This window comes from Cydia strobilella, chromosome 9, assembly GCF_947568885.1.
Source record: "Cydia strobilella chromosome 9, ilCydStro3.1, whole genome shotgun sequence".
In the NCBI taxonomy this organism is placed as follows: Eukaryota; Metazoa; Arthropoda; class Insecta; order Lepidoptera; family Tortricidae; genus Cydia; species Cydia strobilella.
Window position 1 is genome coordinate 4,043,056 of NC_086049.1, and position 20,572 is coordinate 4,063,627.

General features: G+C 38.1%; 1 protein-coding gene across 3 annotated transcripts in view; it reads right to left on the bottom strand.

The window, feature by feature from the left end:
* The window catches only part of LOC134744094 (cytohesin-1), an 80,583-nt gene that overhangs the window by 16,213 nt on the left and 43,798 nt on the right, over window positions 1–20,572 (bottom strand). For all 3 annotated transcript variants that reach the window (XM_063677781.1, XM_063677782.1, XM_063677779.1), the window contains one exon: window positions 7,486–7,618. In XM_063677781.1, the coding sequence (XP_063533851.1) occupies window positions 7,486–7,618 (133 nt within the window). The remainder of the gene's footprint in view (window positions 1–7,485; window positions 7,619–20,572) is intronic.

Sequence of the window (20,572 nt, forward strand, 5' to 3'; positions counted from 1 at the left end):
CGAAATTTCATTATCTAACATCTCTGTTACTCTTGCATATTCGAGAGATAAAGAGGCAGATAGCGAAATTTAAACAAACCGCCTTGATGCATCAATGTCATATTTTATTATCTCTGAAAATTTGTCAAAAACCTGTTAAAGGTACCTACAGTATGTATAAGTTACTCTATGGTTTACTAAAAAGGCTAGTGCTGCACTCTGGTGGCAGAACATTGCAGTAATATCCCCTATTGTAAGATAGTTTATAAGTATAACAGAGGAGCTAGTGAGAGGAAATCTACGATCTTGCATGTCCGGAGACGCCACTTAACGATAATGGATGAGTCAAATTGGAAGTCACAATTTTTATACTTCCCACCGGACACATATTCTCCAGTAACGATAACGCATCGCTTTATTATGGGATCAATGGGGCAAATTTCCGTTCCGACCGAAAATAGGGACCTACTGACCTATTAGGCTTTTTTAAGTTCGTTGAAAAATCCGTAGTTTCAATTTTGTACGAGCCGGATCGAATCCGTGACCCCCGGTTTCATAATCGCATGTCTTATCGTTAGGCTACTAACACTCCTGGAAAATCCATAAATATAGAAAAAATATATAAGTAAGTTGTGTTTTACAAGTTGTTTTGGCAGAAAATCATAAATCCTGTATTGTTTGTAACCCTGATTTAAGGCCCAAATTATGTAAGTAATAAATATTTTTGCAAAATACCTAATGTCGAAACTACGACTACATAGTACTCGTACTAGCTATTTGAGTTGCAATGCGACCGCCATTTGTGTCGACGTTTGCGCTGCTGTTTTGAATTTAACATGCCGAGATCTCGTTTATATTATCGTCAGATCTAACAAGAAAGAACTGAAACGTAATGTAAGACCACAGAAAAGGAGAAACAGGTAAAAAGAAACGTAACCGATTTGATTTATCGAAAAAAATTGTACATATTGCAATCCAACCTGCACTAATGTAGTAATGTAACATAATTCTTGTGTCAAAAAGAAACGTCAGCAACGCAGTTGCGAGGTTGCGAGAATTGTTGGTAGTATGTGTAGTGTAGTATATGACGTGCATGTCTTTAAAGAAGATCAGTAAGATCACGTCCGTCTAGAAAGAAACTGTTTTTTCTCAAAAATGGACGGCAAAGTCGACGTTGCCGGTTAAAAAGTAGGTCGCGAAGTGCGTAGTTTATGGTCAGTCAAAAAATTAAAAAGTTAAAAACATTGCAGTCTCGATTTCGGGACTGCAATGTTGCATACAAATTCCATTATTTGTCGAGTTCCAAACTTTTTAAAAGTTGAAGTGGCCATATCAAATGAAGGCATAGGTCCATTAAACAGCCAAACAGTGATCAGCTCTTATTATTATAATGTTGGTACCGCGACTATTTAGGTGTCTCAAATAGGTTGGCGTATTATAAAAAAATAAAAGCAAAGCAAATCTTTTTACTTTTTTCTGTGAAAATATATACATAAGAATGTTGCTTCTGTAAAATATTTCTATTATATATTTGAGAAAAGCACTATATATGACTCGGCTGGAAGGCTCCCAAGGTCGTCCGTTTAAAACGAATCCTCAGCCAGCAAGTATAGCTACTTCCGAACCTCGACAATAATGTACTATTAAGTTAATTTATAAGAATTTAGATTTTATATAAAAAAAGTTTGGCTCTAGCAAGAACTAACTCAGGTAACTTCGATGTAGCACATGATTAATAACAGCTACGTAAGTGCCACGGCAGGAAATTACGTTTACCTACATCAGTTTTCCTCGGCACGGTAATCTATAGAAACCTACAAACATAATTGAGTACAAAACCATATTATATGCCATCGAGGCGGTAAAATTATTTCCCGAGGGAAAGAAACCCTCAAAGTCACGTGCCATGCAGGGCATTATATGAATTATGCATCTTCTTCATTGCATATTCAAAGGATAAGCTGAAATATTATTATAAAGCCTGTTATATTTATGATAGGCACAAGTGAAAGACAGGTACCTAAGTATAGTATAGTGCTTATACCACAAAATCATTTGCCCAAGGGCATCATTTGTTCAAATAAGTCACTACGTAAATAGAGATTTGTTCAAGATTTTAAGATCAAAATATATTTGTATAATCTTAAATTTTTGTTTAACCGGAAAATGTTCAAAGATCCTAAAATATTACTGCAATGTTCGGCCACCAGAGTGCAGCCCTAGCCCCTTTAATAAACCATAGAGTAACTTATACATATTGTGCCTTTAACAGTTTTTTGACAATAATCGCACATAAACTATCGTGAGACATATTTCAAAATATTTAGATCAGTGCGGTTTTTACTCACTTTTATTTTTAGTCGCTTTTGGCGACATGTTTCGGATTCTTTGGGAATCCTTCCTCAGGCACGAACGAATGTCGCCAAAAGCGACTAAAAATAATAGTGAGTAAAAACCGTACTGATCTAAGTTTTTTGACAAGTTTTCAGAGATAATAAAATATGACATTGATGAATCAAGGCGGTTCGTTTACAGAGGACCCAACGGGAAACGCGAATCCGGAATTTTGCTATCTGCCTCTTTATCGTTCGAATATGCAAGAGTGACAGAGATATTAGATAACGAAATTTCGATTTTCTTGTTTCGCGATAGATTGTGGTAGTGTGGCGCCCCCTACACAGTTTTGCGTAATATTCCCTATTCTCCTCTACTAAACTTTGTCTTGGTAAGCGTTGCATTAGCGAAAGTGTTGTTAAAGTATGAAGTGCTTCTTGTTTAATAGATGTTTGCCATTTTCAAAATTACCCCGTTTTCGAAGTTATCCCAATGCAGTATGCACCTAAGAATAATCTTTCTAACTCCTACCAAAAACAAATCGGGATTTTCAGGCATTTACAGCTACCACAAGTTCACATACGCTGTACCGTTAAACGTGGTTTAACTATCTATCAAAATTCCTCAAAAACAATGGTGGTATTATTATGTACGGCACGTGCAAGTAATAAATCAAGTGTAGTTGGGATGCGCCAAAATAAGAATGGCTAGTTAGTTCACTAGTGCACTGTTTATACCGGCTCCAATGCAGACTTGGCAAGTTTTGTGATGCTGCACTAAAACACGAAACGGCTTGCCATCAAAATAAATATTGTTTGCCAAATGTACGCTACAAACAAATCGAGACTAGTAATATATGTAGCTCTTTTAATACCATTGTTCAACGCGTAACAAAATTAAAATTCTGTGACTGCAATCATTTTGACCCGCGGACATATCTAAAATAATAACCGGCCACGAGTCGGACTCGCGCACCGAGGGTTCCGTACTTTTTAGTATTTGTTGTTATAGCGGCAACAGAAATACATCATCTGTGAAAGTTTCAACTGTCTAGCTGTCACGGGTCATGAGATACAGCCTGGTGACAGACAGACAGACGGACAGCGGAGTCTTAGTAATAGGGTCCCGTTTTTACCCTTTGGGTAAGGGACCCTAAAAAGCAAAACATCATTGATAATATTAGATAAATTATATGGCTTCGTAGACACTAGACAGCGCCATCTTCTTTAGCTGTTCAGCTTGGAGGCACGATTTTTCTTAATATTTACACGTCTTAAAAAGAGTCCCCGGTAGCTCGGCCGAATTTCACCTTCCCATACCAACGGAGTTTCGTTCTCATTTTAAAACTACGTGTTGGATTGTAATGAAACTTTGCACATACAATGACATGAGGAATATCTAGGTCTGTAATTAGTTTATGTAGTTCCAGTTTATAAAACAAACAAAATAGAGCTAAAACAAATTTTGTATGAAAAACATAAATTTGCTGTATTTTTTATTTACTTTATGGTATCTGAAGCTATACATAAACTAATTACAGACATAGATATACTTTATCCTATTGTAAGTACAAAGTTTCAGAGCAAACTAGCTAGTCGTTTTAAAATGAGAGCGTAACTACGTTTGTAAGGAGATTGGTGAACCGAGCTTGCCGGTCCAACATTAATAATTGCATCAACAGAAAACATTTCAACATTCATGAATCTCGTAAACGCAATAAGAAAATTCAAAGTACACGTATACAATCCTTTCAGTACGCGACGTCATTAGGAAATTGTCCAGGTAAGGAAACTTGTAGACGCAGCGCTCGAGAGCCAGGAGTGTGTATTCAGAGAAGTTGGCACAGGGCCTTGCTTGTCGCGCCTGCCAGCTTTGAGCTAGTGTGCGCGCGACCTAATTAGCTTGTGTGAAAAGATTTAAGCTCAGACGTAAATTAATAGTATGATATACCTTTACCTGTGATGTGACTGCGTTAATCTTAAAACTTTTCGCAGCGTGCTTGCCAAACTGAATATAGTCGTTTTATCTGACCGCGTTATAATAATCTTCTATTGAGCCTAATCTTTATAAAACATTCGATTTGTACCAAGTTTATGAGATAAAGATAAACTATGATGTGTGTTATGTACCTATTTAAGTGCTACGATCAAACCAGCATCTAAATCCGAGTTGTTTTCCCTTCGCTTTTGAATGTACAAGACCATTTTTAGGGTTCCGTACCGGGAAAAACGGGACCCTATTACTAAGACTCCGCTGTCCATCCGTCTGTCTGTCCATCCGTCCGTGAATTTTCATAAATGTCGTCTTAGTGATCTATGTGAAACAGGGAAACATACTATTGAAAACTAGCCCGTTAGCGATACAAGTGTTCGACTTAGCTCAGTAAACTGGCAGTAATGTGGTCTCGATCCAGTCTTAATAACCGGACACCGATACATTAACGTATCGTCCATTGGTCATGTTGGTCAAGCGTGGAACGCAAAGATTCATAATTTCTACCTTGTTTATTATAACGGCACACGGCCTTGCGGTGATGTAACTGTTATTGGAGAAGTATTTAATACTAATTAGCTGATACGAGAATAAGAGGCCCGTATTTCGAGCATTAACTGAATGCATTTTTATTCGTTTGGTCATGATCGTTTTATTGACTTATTAGATATTTCCTTTTCATCACCCGAGACTTCTAATAGGTTACGGTAAGTACTTCTAGGTATACTTAAAGATAAAGTATTTCTTAGAATTAAATTAGTAAAAATGCGTCATCAGTACTGTGCTTTCTCTTTTAAAACACGCACGTCGCGGGAAAGGCGGCAATCAAGTGGCATTAAGTTTGATTCAAGACACCTGTGAATGGATTCGTGTTAGTAATGAGAAGCATCCAGGTGATTGTGTCCCGGTAAAGGCGGAATTCTTGGTCGGTCAAGCAAGTAATGAGTGCTGGTCGTGTTCCCACAGTTTACGGAACGCAAGCGAGTTGATTGCTCAGAAGAACAAGTGTCATGTGTGACAAAGACTGGCCCAACGGCATAACAGCTCTATTATATATGAAAACCAGTTCGAATATGTACTTTATTGCACGTGTAACATAGGGTTGTTGTAGTGACGCGGTGGGGCCTTAGGTATCCGTAACATCTGAAGTACCAGCCCAACTTTCAGTTTGGTGTTTAAAAACTTTTACTACTTATTGGAGTATCTGTAAGAAATTCTAATCGAAGATGTACCAACCCAATACGCACCAGGCTAGCAAACTTACGCTGTACCCAGCCAACGGAAAACATTTAGGCTATTGAGGATATGTTCGTATTGACGTCAGTTGGTGGGTGAATCTTTTAGAGTTGTATACAAAAATGTATTAAGAGAGTTTTCATGACGTTCGAATATGACGTTTTCAGGAAAAAGGTAGCTACTTGCCAAACTTATACTGGTTTGTCTCAAAATTCAAAAATTCTAAATTCTTTATTTGCATAAAATGTTGTACCACACAACAAGGTGATATCATTGGAAAGATTTTCCCGTACAGTGACATATTTTGCTGGTTAAGCATGCAAATGTTGTCTTAAAGTAGGTGGTCTTAATCTATTACATTGTTCACTTAAAACTATAATCTCCAAAGTATAAGCGATTAGATTTTTTACTATTAGCAATTTGTTCCTGAATGCAGGTGTATATGCGCATGCGCCTAAAGTACCAAGTTAACCAGTATAAGTTGTGGTCTCCTTACTCGCAACTAGGTACCTAGTTGTTACAGATGTGAAGGTCCCGTTATACAGGATGAGCGATGGGAACAGAGAAAGACTAGGATAATTTGCTTGCACGTGGAAGGATGGCTAGGCCTTGCCGTGAGAACGCCGCACCTGCCGCTGTCGCGTGCGAATGCCATCGAAATGATGGGTAGCACTGTGTTCCGCCATTTTTATAAAGGCTATTGCCGGCTAAGGCCGGTATTGCGTTAAATACGCGAATATTGATTATTACTCGTGTCTTCATCCATTTTATTATAAGTATGTGTGAGGCCTATGTTTTATTCATACAAGCTAGTTCGCACTCGCTTATAGTTAATTTGCTAAATGGAATGTTCTTTTGAACGTTCGTTATGAAAATAAGTAAATTTAACATCATTTCACAATGGCGCAATTACATATTTTACGTACACGTGTTATTTTTTATAAGTTAATGTGTTAATGTGTATGTGTATTCATAATGTGAATAATTAAATACCTGTCACCAATTGGCGAGAGGTCGCACAGGATCTAGAAAAGTAGCGCTGTCTTGTGTCGAAGGCCAAGTCTCATTTTGGGTCGCTGAGCCAACGGAGCATGTAAGTAACACATCGAACTCGGGAAAAACTACCCGAGGTCACACGGAAAAAATATTTTTTACAATACTACCAGAATGGTAAATGGGAATTTGTTCTTGTAACAAATTTTGCGTTCTCCTAACATTTTTTTCTGTTTAGCCAACCATTTGATATGAAGCGATTACAATTCGTTTGTAACGGGCAATGTTCAATTTGTTAATATAATAGTTAATAGTTGAGTTTACTATATGTAAAGTTGTCACATATACTACGATAAAAATTGTAGGGTCTACCGAATTCTCGTTACAACAACCAGATTTTTTTTCGGTGCACATTCTTTCGACTGAATGACCTACTCGAATGTGAAAAAAAAAAACGTTAGTCTGGCGATGTTTGTCCGTACATCCCCTTTTCTAAACAACGGCGGCTGAGGCCGGTCACAGGATAGTTAACATCTTAATATGCGCTTACGTGATGTAGTATATTGTTTATTTTCATATGGTTTACTTGATTTACTTCTACCAGTCTTCTGTAGGTCGAATGGAGCATGCTGGTTCTAGACCTAGTAGGTAGATGGCGAAGCGCACTGAAGGACCGATAGCTATCAAGTGTTGTAACACTTATAACACCATCAGGAGGGCTTGTAACTCCATTTAGAGGCCTGCATGGATCTCATCTGCGTCACGTTCATTAAAGTTGGTCACGATCCGCACTAATGAAGCAGTCTTCTACCGGTCTAGTAAATAACTTAATCGACATAATCTTATCAACAACGTGTCGCTCCGAGTTTGGATACTGGCATCGCTCTTAGCCGGTGATTGAACTGCCCACCGTGAAAACTATGAGATGTAGATATGTCTGATTGTGCTCACCTTTCTTGGGGTCCATGTTGAACTTTTTCCTGCCGATGCTCATCTGTTTGGCCTTGCTATTCTGTTTGCACTCCTCCTGCCCGTCCAGGGCCTCCAACTCTGCGACCACCTCGCCGAGCTCATCTTTGAGTTGCTGAAACAATAATACATGCCATAAGAACCATGCACATCATACTAACACAGTGGAAACAAATATACATAGCTTGTAAAATTAACCGGTACTAATGTAGACTGGTATTAACTCTGCGCTCGAACTTCAGACAATAGGGTATTTGACTGTATTTAAAATAAATTATTTCACACTTCACACTATGCAAGTATGCAACAGATAATTATTAGAAAACATAGATAGCAGTTATTTTTAAACACAAGTTCTATTTAATAAATCGGATAGAAATAAACAAACAAAGGGTTGATGACGGGGCCTGTCGTGAGTCGGACCTTGTTCGTTTTACCTCTGAACAGGTCAAACATGTGATCACAAAAATGAACAGAGGAAAGTCACCGGGTCACGACGGGCTCAGTATAGAACACTTACAGTTCGCGGGCAATAAGCTATATGCAGTTCTGGCTAAATTTTATTCTTTGTGCATGTCTCACTCATTCCTTCCCCATGACCTAATGAAGACCATTGTTGTGCCTATTCTCAAAGATAAAACTGGCGATGTTTCTAGTAAGTCCAACTATCGGCCCATATCGCTCGCTGCTGTGCTGGCTAAGGTACTGGATAGCCTACTGGACGCGCAACTTGGGAAGCATTTAAACTTACACTATGCGCAGTTCGGGTTTCGCCCGGGTCTATCCACGGAAGTGCCATCTTAAGTCTAAAACACACGGTACAGTACTACACTGAGCGTCACACACCTATATACGCATGTTTCCTGGATTTATCCAGGGCATTTGATCTTGTGTCGTACGATGTCCTTTGGAACAAGTTAAGGGAGCAAAAAGTACCGGCGGAGCTACTCCGAATATTTCAATATTGGTACCTTAACCAGAGCAATAGCGTCAGATGGGCTGGTAGGTTTTCTCAGTCGTACAGGTTGGAGTGTGGGGTGAGGCAGGGGGTATAACCTCCCCCAAGCTCTTCAACCTGTACGTTAACGACCTGATCGAGGGGTTGAGCAGCACTCCAGTAGGATGCAGAGTTGATGATGTTAGTATCAACAACATCAGCTACGCAGACGATATGGTGCTGCTCAGTCCAACGGTCAGGGCATTGAGAAAACTACTAAGCATATGTGAAGAGTACGTAAGTAAACATGGCTTACGGTATAACGCTAAGAAAAGCGAATATATGGTATTTAAGGCCGTCGGGGGCAAGCTACCGGAAAGTGTACCTGACATAAAACTTAATAATAACATACTCGAGCGCGTGTACACATTTAGATATCTTGGACACTATGTCACCGACGACCTTAAAGACCAATTAGATATAGAAAGGGAGCGCAGGGCACTGGCAGTCCGATGCAACATGCTAATAAGGAGGTTTGCACGATGTAGCCAACAGGTAAAAGTAACGTTATTTAAAGCATATTGTCAGGTGTTCTACACGTGCAGCCTCTGGACTAGTTATACGCAGAAGACCATCAGTTCCCTGCGCGTCCTATATAATAATGGTTTCAGGATGTTGTTGGGGCTGTCCCGTTTCTGCAGCGCATCGGGCATGTTTGCGCAAGCTCACACGGATGACTACTATGCCATAATACGCAAGAGAATTGCCTCGTTGCTCTGCAGAGTGCGGGCCAGCTCCAACCCCATCCTGACCACTGTTGCGGGCCGATACGACTCACCTATAATGCGGCATTTTGAATGTGTCATAACCGCTATTAGGTGAGTTGTAAGAATTTTATTGCTGACTGTTTTTGTTTTGTCGTTTTCTGTTTTTTGTGTTCCACTAACACTTAGTTTTTAACCTTAATTGTTACTAACCGTTATGGGCCAGTGTTGTCTTAAATAAATAAATTGAATTGAAATTGAATAAAAAGTAGGCGAGTTGACCGTGACGTCATTGTGTAATGTTCCATATAAATTATAAAAGTAGGCGAGTTGACCGTGACGTCATTGTGTAATGTTCCATATAAATTATAAAAGTAGGCGAGTTGACCGTGACGTCATTGTGTAATGTTCCATATAAATTATAAAAGTAGGTGAGTTGACCGTGACGTCATTGTGTAATGTTCCATATAAATTATAAAAGTAGGTGAGTTGACCGTGACGTCATTGTGTAATGTTCCATATAAATTATAAAAGTAGGTGAGTTGACCGTGACGTCATTGTGTAATGTTTCATATAAATTCCATATTAGCAAATCGTTTTGACAGTTCTAAAAGAGAAACTGTTTTTTTTTATACCACGTCGGTGGCAATCAAGCATACGGCCCGCCTGATGGTAAGCAGTTACCGTAGCCTATGGACGCCTGCAACACCGGAGATATTACACGCGCGTTGCCGACCCTTTAAAAACCTGTACACTCCTTTTTTGAAGAACCCCATACTGTAGCCCCTCGGGAAAACCTCGGCAGGGAGCTCAGCTTTGACTACGAGTAATAGGAGAATACCTTATTGATCACCCGCGTGCTTTTAGGAACCTAAGTTTGTTATGCAATGAACACACAATATATGTAATACATACGTCTGTTCATATTTTAATGAAACTATGTGAAAGACAATATATTTGTTACTTGCAGATAAAAATAAAATTCTGTTTATTACGTAATGAGTCCAAAACAATTATTTTTACTGTATTTTCATTCAGATCAAACTATAAAACCTTGTTTGATTATAACTCCTATAGACGCTTTATGAAACGTTACATCTGTATGAAATTACACACGCCTCAAAGATTGTAACAATTGATAAGTAAATAATATCGTTATGCATATTAAATAGAGTGAAGTTCAACATACGCTTAATTGATCATGAAAGCTACCTATTAGAAAATACCTCATCAGGAATGCATAATTTTGCAGGAATTTCTATTGTAGACTGCGTCTGGACGGCCTGGACAATGAGATGCTCTGTGCAAGCTCGACTGCACTTAAATGCAAGGCGTTTAGTGCATCTCATGCAACGGATAGAAATGCAGGATGCAGGAGTCACTATTGTTAGTTTTATGTTATGCAAAATACTTGAAGTAGACAACTTTATAGTGTAAGTTTTTTTTCCTTGTTTGCGGCACAATAGTTACCTACATGCCTATACTATAATGCAGCAGTAGGCAATTGACAATAATACAACCACAACCAATTGTTTGTGTTCAAGCGATAACCATAATATTGTAGGTACTGTGGTCGAGTTCAAAGTTTCAAACGCTCCTGCTGAAGTAGTAATTAATTAAGTAACTATTACACAGATAACGGCAAATATTAGACTAACCGCCGCATGGCCCAATTTCGCTCTATTTTAAACACAGATTAGATAGCAAACAACTGTTCGTTAAGTTCCTTTAGGGCACAACCGAAAAATCACTAAAATGAAAGTAAGTAATTATCAATTATTACCAACACCCTAAAAATTGTGATATCTGACGAGTGGAAGTCAAAATTGTGATTTCTGACGAGTGGAACACCACTTGTCAGAAATCACAATTTTGACGATGAAGGCGCGTTCAGACATTCTAGTCGTATATTCCGTACATACTTGCATCTTCAAAATCTTCATTATTTTTTAATTTCAAAATACCACGAATCATATCATCATCTGATTTATTGATTTCAATATACTTTTATTGCAGTATTGATTTTTAACGTCATTAGCCTCGGGAAATCTCCAAACGAATTGACGTCAATGACGATTGTCTTACAATCTTTTAAAGCAAATTGACTACCGCCATCAATGCAACACAACACAACATGCAACCAAATGGAAGCTAAGTGACAACAAAGATAGATATAACTCCGTAATAGATGGATACAGTCTAAGGAAAAAATGTGCCTCGAAAATCAAGAAAATTTGATTCTCGTTCAGAGGGCGCTACTAGCTTTGGCCAACTGTCGTATAGATGGCGTTGACGGTTTCGTTTGTTATTTAACAATTTTAACGCATATCAGTGAAAGAACATGGCTCAAAATCATAAAAATAATTAATGCAAATAAAAAAAATCATTTATCCATATTTAAATACATTTTATCGTATTTTTATAAATATTTATTTTTAGTTTTAAAGTGTGTCGACAGATGGCAGTGAATTTACTAGGGTTACAAAATTTACTATGACAGTACCGCTCTAGTATAAGTTACTCTATGGTGACAATTACACTAAATGTGAACATTAGGCACTAAGTCACAAAAAGTAGATTATCGGGGTTAGGTATATATCAGAATTCCAACATTTACGAAGTCCAAATTCTACAGATGTACTAGTAATATTGCAATTTAGATAGTTACCTATGTTCTTGGCTATACATATATAGTAAAATTTTCTGCCCATATAGAAAACCTATCTTGACAGCTGTCATAAAAGTAGGTACACTTTATGGTGTCAGAATCAGAAGTGATTTCTTTATACTATATTTTTCCAGTAAACTTGTAGTGAACATTAACCCTAAAATGGTTGCCTTAAACTTATAATTTTGTTGATTGTCCTCTCATTTGCAAAGGGAGGAGTTACAATGGAGCTAATAGTTGACGCAAAAGTCTCGCAAAGCGAAGGCGGGTAATTAGCAATTCGGTCCAGAGGGGAGTAAATTTACGTAAATTAAGAGGAATGAGTTTTAGTACCTACATGAACTTTCAAAAATGAAAATAGGATCTGGCCTGTTTTTGACGCAGGTATATGCATTTTTTATAAAAAATAATTAATATGACACGATCAACAGTCATCATCAGATATATTGAATCAATCGAGGTGCTCACAAATATCTGAACACACCTCTATTATCAACGTGTTAGAGTGCGTGGTCAGATATTTTTGAGCACCTCGATTGCTTCAATATATCTGTTGGCGACTATAGCTAGCTTATGATAAAGGGTTTCTCAAACACGTTTGAATCCGCAGTTTCTATTCAGTATTCCCCTTAAAATCACAAATAAATCATACGACATGACAACTTAAGGGGTGATTAATCGCTTCGATCAATCTGACGAAAATCGTGACGATCGGTAGCTAACCGCTACTATACACTTCGTGTCGATTACAAAATGTGGTGCTTTTAAACTTTAAAATAATTTTGAACTATTAAATGTAGGTAGTCACTTTAAAATATCCCCTCTGTTTCAATGATGTCCTTCAAAATTATCTTCGTTGTCTTAGTTTTTTGTCCCCAAAAAATGTGACGAAGTGGAGCTTTTTGTATGGGGTGAAATTTAGTTTTATTTATTTATTTGATAAGACAAAAATAGAAGCGTGACAGATAGGTTATGGACCGTGACTTTTGTGGTTGAAGAAATGTCACTTTTACTATCCATAACAATGCCAGATGAAATTTATAACCTGTTATTCCAGGACCAGGTCGTAAACGTAAACGCAACACAAATAAGCGGTCACACTGCCATAATAAACTTGCGCGGGAACGCTTCTAATGTAGTAACCGCGAGTTGTCGTAATATGTGGCTTTCCATAGAGAAGGGTCCTTATGCTTCATGTGCAATGAGAACCTTTTTATCAGAATTTCTGTTGGAATATCAGATGGAAAGGACTTTATTGTACTTGAAGCATGAGGACCCTTCTGGAAAGTCAGTCACATATGTACTCCATCTTGTAGTTGAGGTGATCTGTGTAGTGAGCTCTCCTGTGCTACTTCGTGGTTTATTATCGCGTTTTAAAAGCTGCTTCAGTTTCGTTTACGATAGATAAACATGTAGAGAAGCGGAACAAACCAAGAAATTAACAACCGGAATCCCAATATGTTGTGTATCTGAAAGTCACTTTATACTGGTAAACCCTAGTCGAATGTTTGTTTGCGCCATGTAAGCTTTCGGAACAGGCGCAGAGTACGCTATGCTAACACAATTTGCGGTCCGCTACCTATTCCCCTGAGACATGATACGGGCCCTAGTCTAGACAATGGAGTAATAGCAAACATTCTAGTGCACCTGCAGAACGCCGCTTTATATTTCGTATCATAATAAAACTGATGGTGATGGCCCACAAAGTTAGGACGAGAAACTTTTGCAGGGAGTACTCACACTACCTGAAAGTAGACGTTTCATATTTAAACTTTCAGGTAAAATGGGCACTTCCTATATAAGGAAACAGATAAAAGAGATTCATAAAAACATATAAGAAGTACGAGTATGTATAAATATTAGAATATCTCAGTAAATAGTCTATTTATGAAAGTATCAAAGTACACACTACTCTATGGTTTAGAAGTACATATATTATGTGATATATGCTCTCAATATATGTATATTATATAGGTAAATACACAAACAGACTCAGTACATATCACAGTCGATAAACCCACATATTTTAAACTTTAAACCGTCGACTGGTGTAAAACCCGCTTGATAAAAACTTCCTTTAAAAATTAAAACACGGCTTTAGGTAGGTGCCATACAGATAAACAGAACTTATCCGTATATAATTCCCAGAATCATTATCGCAATATTTTACTGCTTTGTATAAAATAAATGACATTTAGTTAAACCTACTCGTTTACAAATTCGTTCACGAAGGCAAAGCGAATTGACGGATAATAAAAGGAACAAGTTGAATGCAAGTTGATTGTGCACTTGCAAACAAATAAGGCACAAACAATGTCATTACAGAAAAGGCTCGGGTTCGGGCGCAGGACACACAGGACAGAACAGAACAGCTGAATAAAACAATACCTGCCTGGGGTGGCATTAAAATAGCTCGACGACCAAGCGGCCGTCAGATAAACACCAATACATAATAATGATTACGCTTAGGTGTCGTCCTATTGGGCTTATCATCAAAGGATGCGTTTTAATCGCACGACGAGGTAAATATATATCTTCTAAACTTATTGTCCTAATTGACGTTTGAAATAACGTGGAAATAACTATCATTTTTAGCAAATTAGGACGACGCTTCATTGACAAAAAAATTACTGATATTATTCAGGGGTTGTTGAAAATTATACACAACTAGATTTACCCATTTGCAATTTTTACCAAGTAAGTACCAGGGGAAGAAGAGAGGGGAGGCCTTTGCCCAGCAGTGGGACACAATAGGCTCGTAATAATAAAAACCAGTGAAAAAGTAGGCTACATTTTTGGCTCTTTTTAATCTCCATCAAGTCACACTAGCGTTAGTTTTCATTTTGTAAAAAGTGTAAACTACTTTAAAAACTAATCAGTTTCTGCTAGTTTTTTTGAGGTCTAAATATATCACTGTACCCATTTTTTTAGGTGCGCAAGAAGTACATATATTGTATTGTAAAATTACGGACACTTTTTTGCCTTGGCCGAGTAAAGCCTCGCCTGCAATCGCAAGCCTACGGGAATAAGAACAAAAGCCCGACTCCTAAGTCCGGCGGGTAAGTGCAACGTGACCATTTTGAACAACGCAACAAGGTTGACAATGAATCTGGTGTCGTTTTATTGATTTATCAACACGTTTGCAGCCTAGTCGCCAGTTAATAAGGCCTGTCTAGACGGGTTTTTTCAGTGCAGCAGGTGCGTGGTTTCCGCGGAGAAAAGCCCCCGGGTGAAGCGAGCTTCAGCGGTAATAAAAGAAGATATACTGAAATTACCCCGGACCCTTTGCTTAAGGAGGGATAAAGCCGAGTTGAGTCGGTAGCAGGCGTGTTTGGGTACAATAGGCACACAGTTAGCGGCACATAGTAACCCACAAGGATAGGATCTAATAGTCACAATTTAGAGTAGAGTGATCACACTAACGGCCGGTAATACTTTATTTCTTTCGAGTTTCGGTGATGATCTGTAATCACTATCACTAAGTTCGCCTTTGTACTACTTTTATTTGATGTAACCTTGATTCCTTTCTTTTTCGTACAATGAAGTGTTTACTTACTTTACTTACTTACTACCGTATACGCGTCATTTACTTACTGTGAAATAATTCTAATGATTAAATGCTCTACTTATAGTCCTATTCTATGCTCTAACTAATAAATGAATTACATGTTAAAACCAGCTAAATATAGTAATTAACTTATATTAGGCATGCTGCACTCATTATAGGTACAACCGACAAAAACAGCCTTGTATGATTTAATAGTTTGCCCTTTACCTGCATTCGCAAAGCATGCACATTGCACTCACCAGAACACATGCAGCGCATAGTCACGCGATTGGCTCATAACAATCTAAGGCTTTTACTGTTCACGACATATAAGGATATGCAAGTACTAAGGACCGAAACCGACGCACGTTCTGTGCCGACGCACTACATTCTAGGTGGAATATTGTTGATTGGCTATAACGTAATAATCGGCAATTTTATATACTCGATCGTTAACTTGACTTCAATAAATAAACAAAATAGAATGTATTAGTTCCCTTGTATTCCATGACTCTCTTCTCTTTCCGCACAGACTCAAGGACTCATCAACACTTTCCATAGTAGTCGTGTATATAAAAAAAAAACTTCCAATTCCGAGCTTTTTATATTGTTTGATAGGTTTAATAACCGCTTTAGAATTATTACAGTCATTAAGATCATTAAATTACATCACACAACAAGATAAGGCAATACATCGTATTAATACTTTAGCTGTAAACCTTTCACCAATATCATGTTATCAAAAGTGAATGTCCCATCATCTGCGCTCCATGTCATCAGACCTGCACATAATGTAACAATAGTACTTTCACTGTCTGTAGCCAAGTCTAGTTCAATATACAATAAAAGAAGCTATTTTAGTATTGTTGGATGCAGGGTTGTTATTCCCGTTACGTTTTAACAACAACACTGAAAAGACCAAAAGTAAATCTTATCCCGTCTCGGTAAGGTTCACAGATGTTAACCTTAGAGAGGTAATTGTATTAAAGACGGTACCGATCACCTAAAGCCCACCAGTAAGTGTGACTTCTGATAACTCATATTTGTGAAAGACCTCGAGGTCTCAGTATATTGGCTTATCTGTCTAGAACGCTCGAAACGATTGTGGCTATATTTGACAGGCGAGGGTCGAGGTCACAGTCGTAATTCAAGAGACGTTAAAAAGATCACAAGGAGACAAGTGCGTGGAGCAAAATACGCAGTAAGCCGTATCGTTTAAGATTAATTGCAGTAGGGCTGGTAGTATCTTGTCTACCATCAGCTAAAGATAAAACGTTCTCGTTCAAGCGTATGCATGACTAACACTTACAGGCTGTAAGATAAGAGAGGATCAAAATAGCTGAGTTTATCTGGTTGTAGACTTTTCAAGCGACAAGTAAACCTTATAATGTTATGATACTTATGATAGAAACAGACGCCATCTATGCCAAGTGTTTACAAAATGTGGAACTGAAACTTAAGACATCTCCAATTCCAATTCTTTATTCCGGAGAAACGCGACATTGTATTGACTTATGGATTCGTCACTGACTAGTTAAGAATTATAGTTTCACGTTAGGAGTTTCGATCGAAATAGTTGAATTTATCTGACAGTACCAGCAACACTTGCTCATTGGTGGACCTTATATCATGGCAATAAGGTTTACAAATTGGCAGTTAACAGTATCGATGTGACATCGTGGTCATCATTTGTCGTATCGCCCGGCTCATTTGGATGCGACGTTGGTTGAGGCGGTAATGGGCAGCGATTAAGCCGCTAGTATAAATAACCGGCAACACGAAATGTAGCGTGGAAAATAGAGAACACGTGGTCCGCTTTTAAAAACCCTTAAACGACGGATAAAATATAGAAGCTTAAGAGAACGAAAACAAGCAAAGCTAAAGTTAATCGTGTAACCAATATTTTCCTCATTCCGGAATTTCCGCTCATATCTTCTTAGCTGGTAGGGTCAGCTAATAGTGCTAAACTGGCAAGAGGAATGAACTAGATATAAATTATTATTAGATGTAAGTTTTTTCTACACATGTTACTCGTTGGGTCACGGGGGAGCACCCCCGTGACCCAACGAGCCTAGATTTAGGCAGCAGCCTAAACCTAGGCTAAAGCGATTAGTCCAGTCAATGGTCCACGAGTTGAAAGGCCCGTATTATGTATAATGTAACTTCAAAGTTTATTCTTACAAATTTTCACTACTTAGTGTAAAAAAAACTTCTTGTTCTATGGATATAGTTTTTTTCTCTGTACGAAATTGAATTATGTTGTTCGAGGAACTACTGAATAAGCAGAAAATTTCTAATTATTAGACTGACCCGATCACATTACATCATCTTGCACTTTCTCGATAGTTATACCAAATCAGCCGGATGACGTAATAATATAATATTAACAAAAGAATCGGAGTTTATAGAGCGTGCTAAATTAAGAGCGATTTTCTGATTTGGGCATAACAATAATCCGAAAGACAATAGGTTGTGTAATCAATTTGCGACATGTGGCCCGAGATACTTCGAAATTGATTCTGAAATGAAAGTATCTAGTTCAACAGACAAGCCGAACATTGGACATCAATAAACGAAGGCAATCATTCAAACGTAATAAAAGGACCCACATCATCGAGCCAAATGGAAAGGTCAAAGGGAGACAGGACAATTAAAACATACATGTATTCTTAAACGAAAAACGGTTCGTCGTTTTAAAAATAGTTACATGATGATCCCATGTGAAACTAATTAGTTTCAGAGTAAAGGTACACATGGCGCCGCGGTGAATGCTACCGGACTCCACGGTGATACTGATAATAAACAATTTATCTCGATGAATGTTACCGAACCGACAAGACATCTATTTTACTATTACTGGCGGCAAAACCGAGCACTCAGCAAATTATTTCATATTACTCTGCACTCTGAGCACGTATCAATTCAAAAGCCATGCGTACAAAACATGCATCTATTCGAGAACAGTAAATGCGTGTGGACAAAATAGAACAAGGGAGGGGTTGGAATGGCGCGGCACGTGACCCACATAGTTAAAAGTTTAAAATTGCCTGCAGGCACAGGGCGAATACTAACGCCGGAATTCAATGACCTGTAAGCCTGCGTATATACTATATCTGGCGTGACAATACACCTACATCGATCATCGCATGTGTAGGGTTTCATCGGCATAGCTAATAAATTGGGATTTACACTCGTAATTCGAGGCTTAACAGATCCTGCGAACGGACGGATTTAGCATATTTTTTAGCTTGGATAGGTTTAATATCTGAATGGATTAGATTTTAATTAGTGTGTAATATTGATCTTCACAATAAACATAACTTAAAAGCAATCAATTAACCGTATTGTAAGTTATGTGCCCTCGTATTTTCCAATCTTGTTATTTGTGCAATCTTCGTCGGTCCTATTGAGATAGAACCATAAATCTATATCAAGAGGAGATGCATGAGCAATCATACAATTTAAACTGCAATTCTCTACGAGTATTATTTGCAATTTCGCCACTGACTGCCTATTGACCGTTTATTGACTTAGCGCATTAGAGCAAATTGTTTAATTGCAAGCGCTACATCTGGTGCAGTGCAGCTAATCTCAGTTAAATCCCAGAGGCCCATTTAAGGACTGTTACTAGTCTCGTCCATTTAGTATTTAGGTATAGCACACCATACTAAATTACTATAAAAACCCATACTAAATGACTATGAAAACTTTGGTCAATTTGATCAGTTGATATTTAATAATATGAACCAACCAAACCAGGAGCCAACCAAAAACCTACCAAATACCTTTTTGCAAGAGAAATATAATTGACACTGACGTCCTCCCTATTCAGAGGCTCACAAATAATGTTGTAAAATGATAATGGGTCATACAAAAGTTTGTGTTTCAGGTTTCCGAAGAAACTTGGATTATAATGACCGTTTTTGTACCAAACGACGTCTCCTAAGACAACGTCTAAAATAAGTTTTTGTCAAGGCTTCCTATAACGATTTGCGGTTAACATTGGTCGCTACGCAACATTGCTTAAGATATTTAAGAGCGTTTTCACATTACCCGATCCGATATCGGATGTCGAATGAAAGTAAAATGTGAGACATACGTGTCTTTCTGTATTTATTTATTTATTCATTTAATAAATAGTTATTACCAGAAAACGATACACCACGCAAAAAAGGCGGACTTGATGCCATATGGCACTCTCCTGCAGCTGTTTTTCTCATAGGCGCCTTCCGACATCCGATATCGGGAAGGAGGTTCCGATAAATTCACTCATGTCGGAGACCCCCGTCAGCTGTCGGACCGATAATATTTGTTTGTGTGCGTATGTGTTGGCATAATGTTTATTGTAGTGTGCGTGACCGTTAGTGACGGCACCCGGGCGCGCCCCCGCGGCCTGACTACGGGAATGTAGGATCCGATATCGGATCGGACAATGTCAAAACGCTCTGAAAAAAACACCAACACATGAACTTGCATTTTTGTATCTGAGAATTAGACACGGACATTGGAGATTGGAGTAAACAAATCGCTGTAATATTTTAAAGTGCTGCAGTGCACGTAAAGAGAGCGAACACGCAAATCCTTAAGAGACTTTCCCCTATTAATTCGCTTTCGCAGTACTTTGTGTTTAGCTTCACGTTCGGCCAGATCCGTAAGGAAACGTAAAGATATTTACCATTAGGCATAAAAGTTTAGTTCTGCCTGGGAATGTTGTAGACTTTATAGAGAAAGTCCAAAACACCTGAAATCTAACTGTAGGTATTATCTCGGTCGGCAAAATAAAATTGGTCGGACTATTGTTTGCTAAACTAAACTTTCTATTATTCATTTTGACATTTTAAACATGCAACCCTGAGAGTTCTACTTACTAAACAGATGACATTGTTTTTGAATGATTGTTTGTTAGTACGCAATATATGGAGGCACGTGTACGTATTTGAGTAAAAGGACTTTTAGCTAATTGAAGTTAGCAAAGGCGATCGTAGGGAAAGGTCACTGTATAAAGTTACACAAACATAAGGGCAGTTGGACGCCCTTAAAACGAGCCTCACGTGAACCAACAAACAGCCCTCCTACCCTAATGTTTACCAACTTATTCCCCTCCAAAAAAAACATCCTCCTTAATTTGAACTTCACTGCTTATTATATACAAT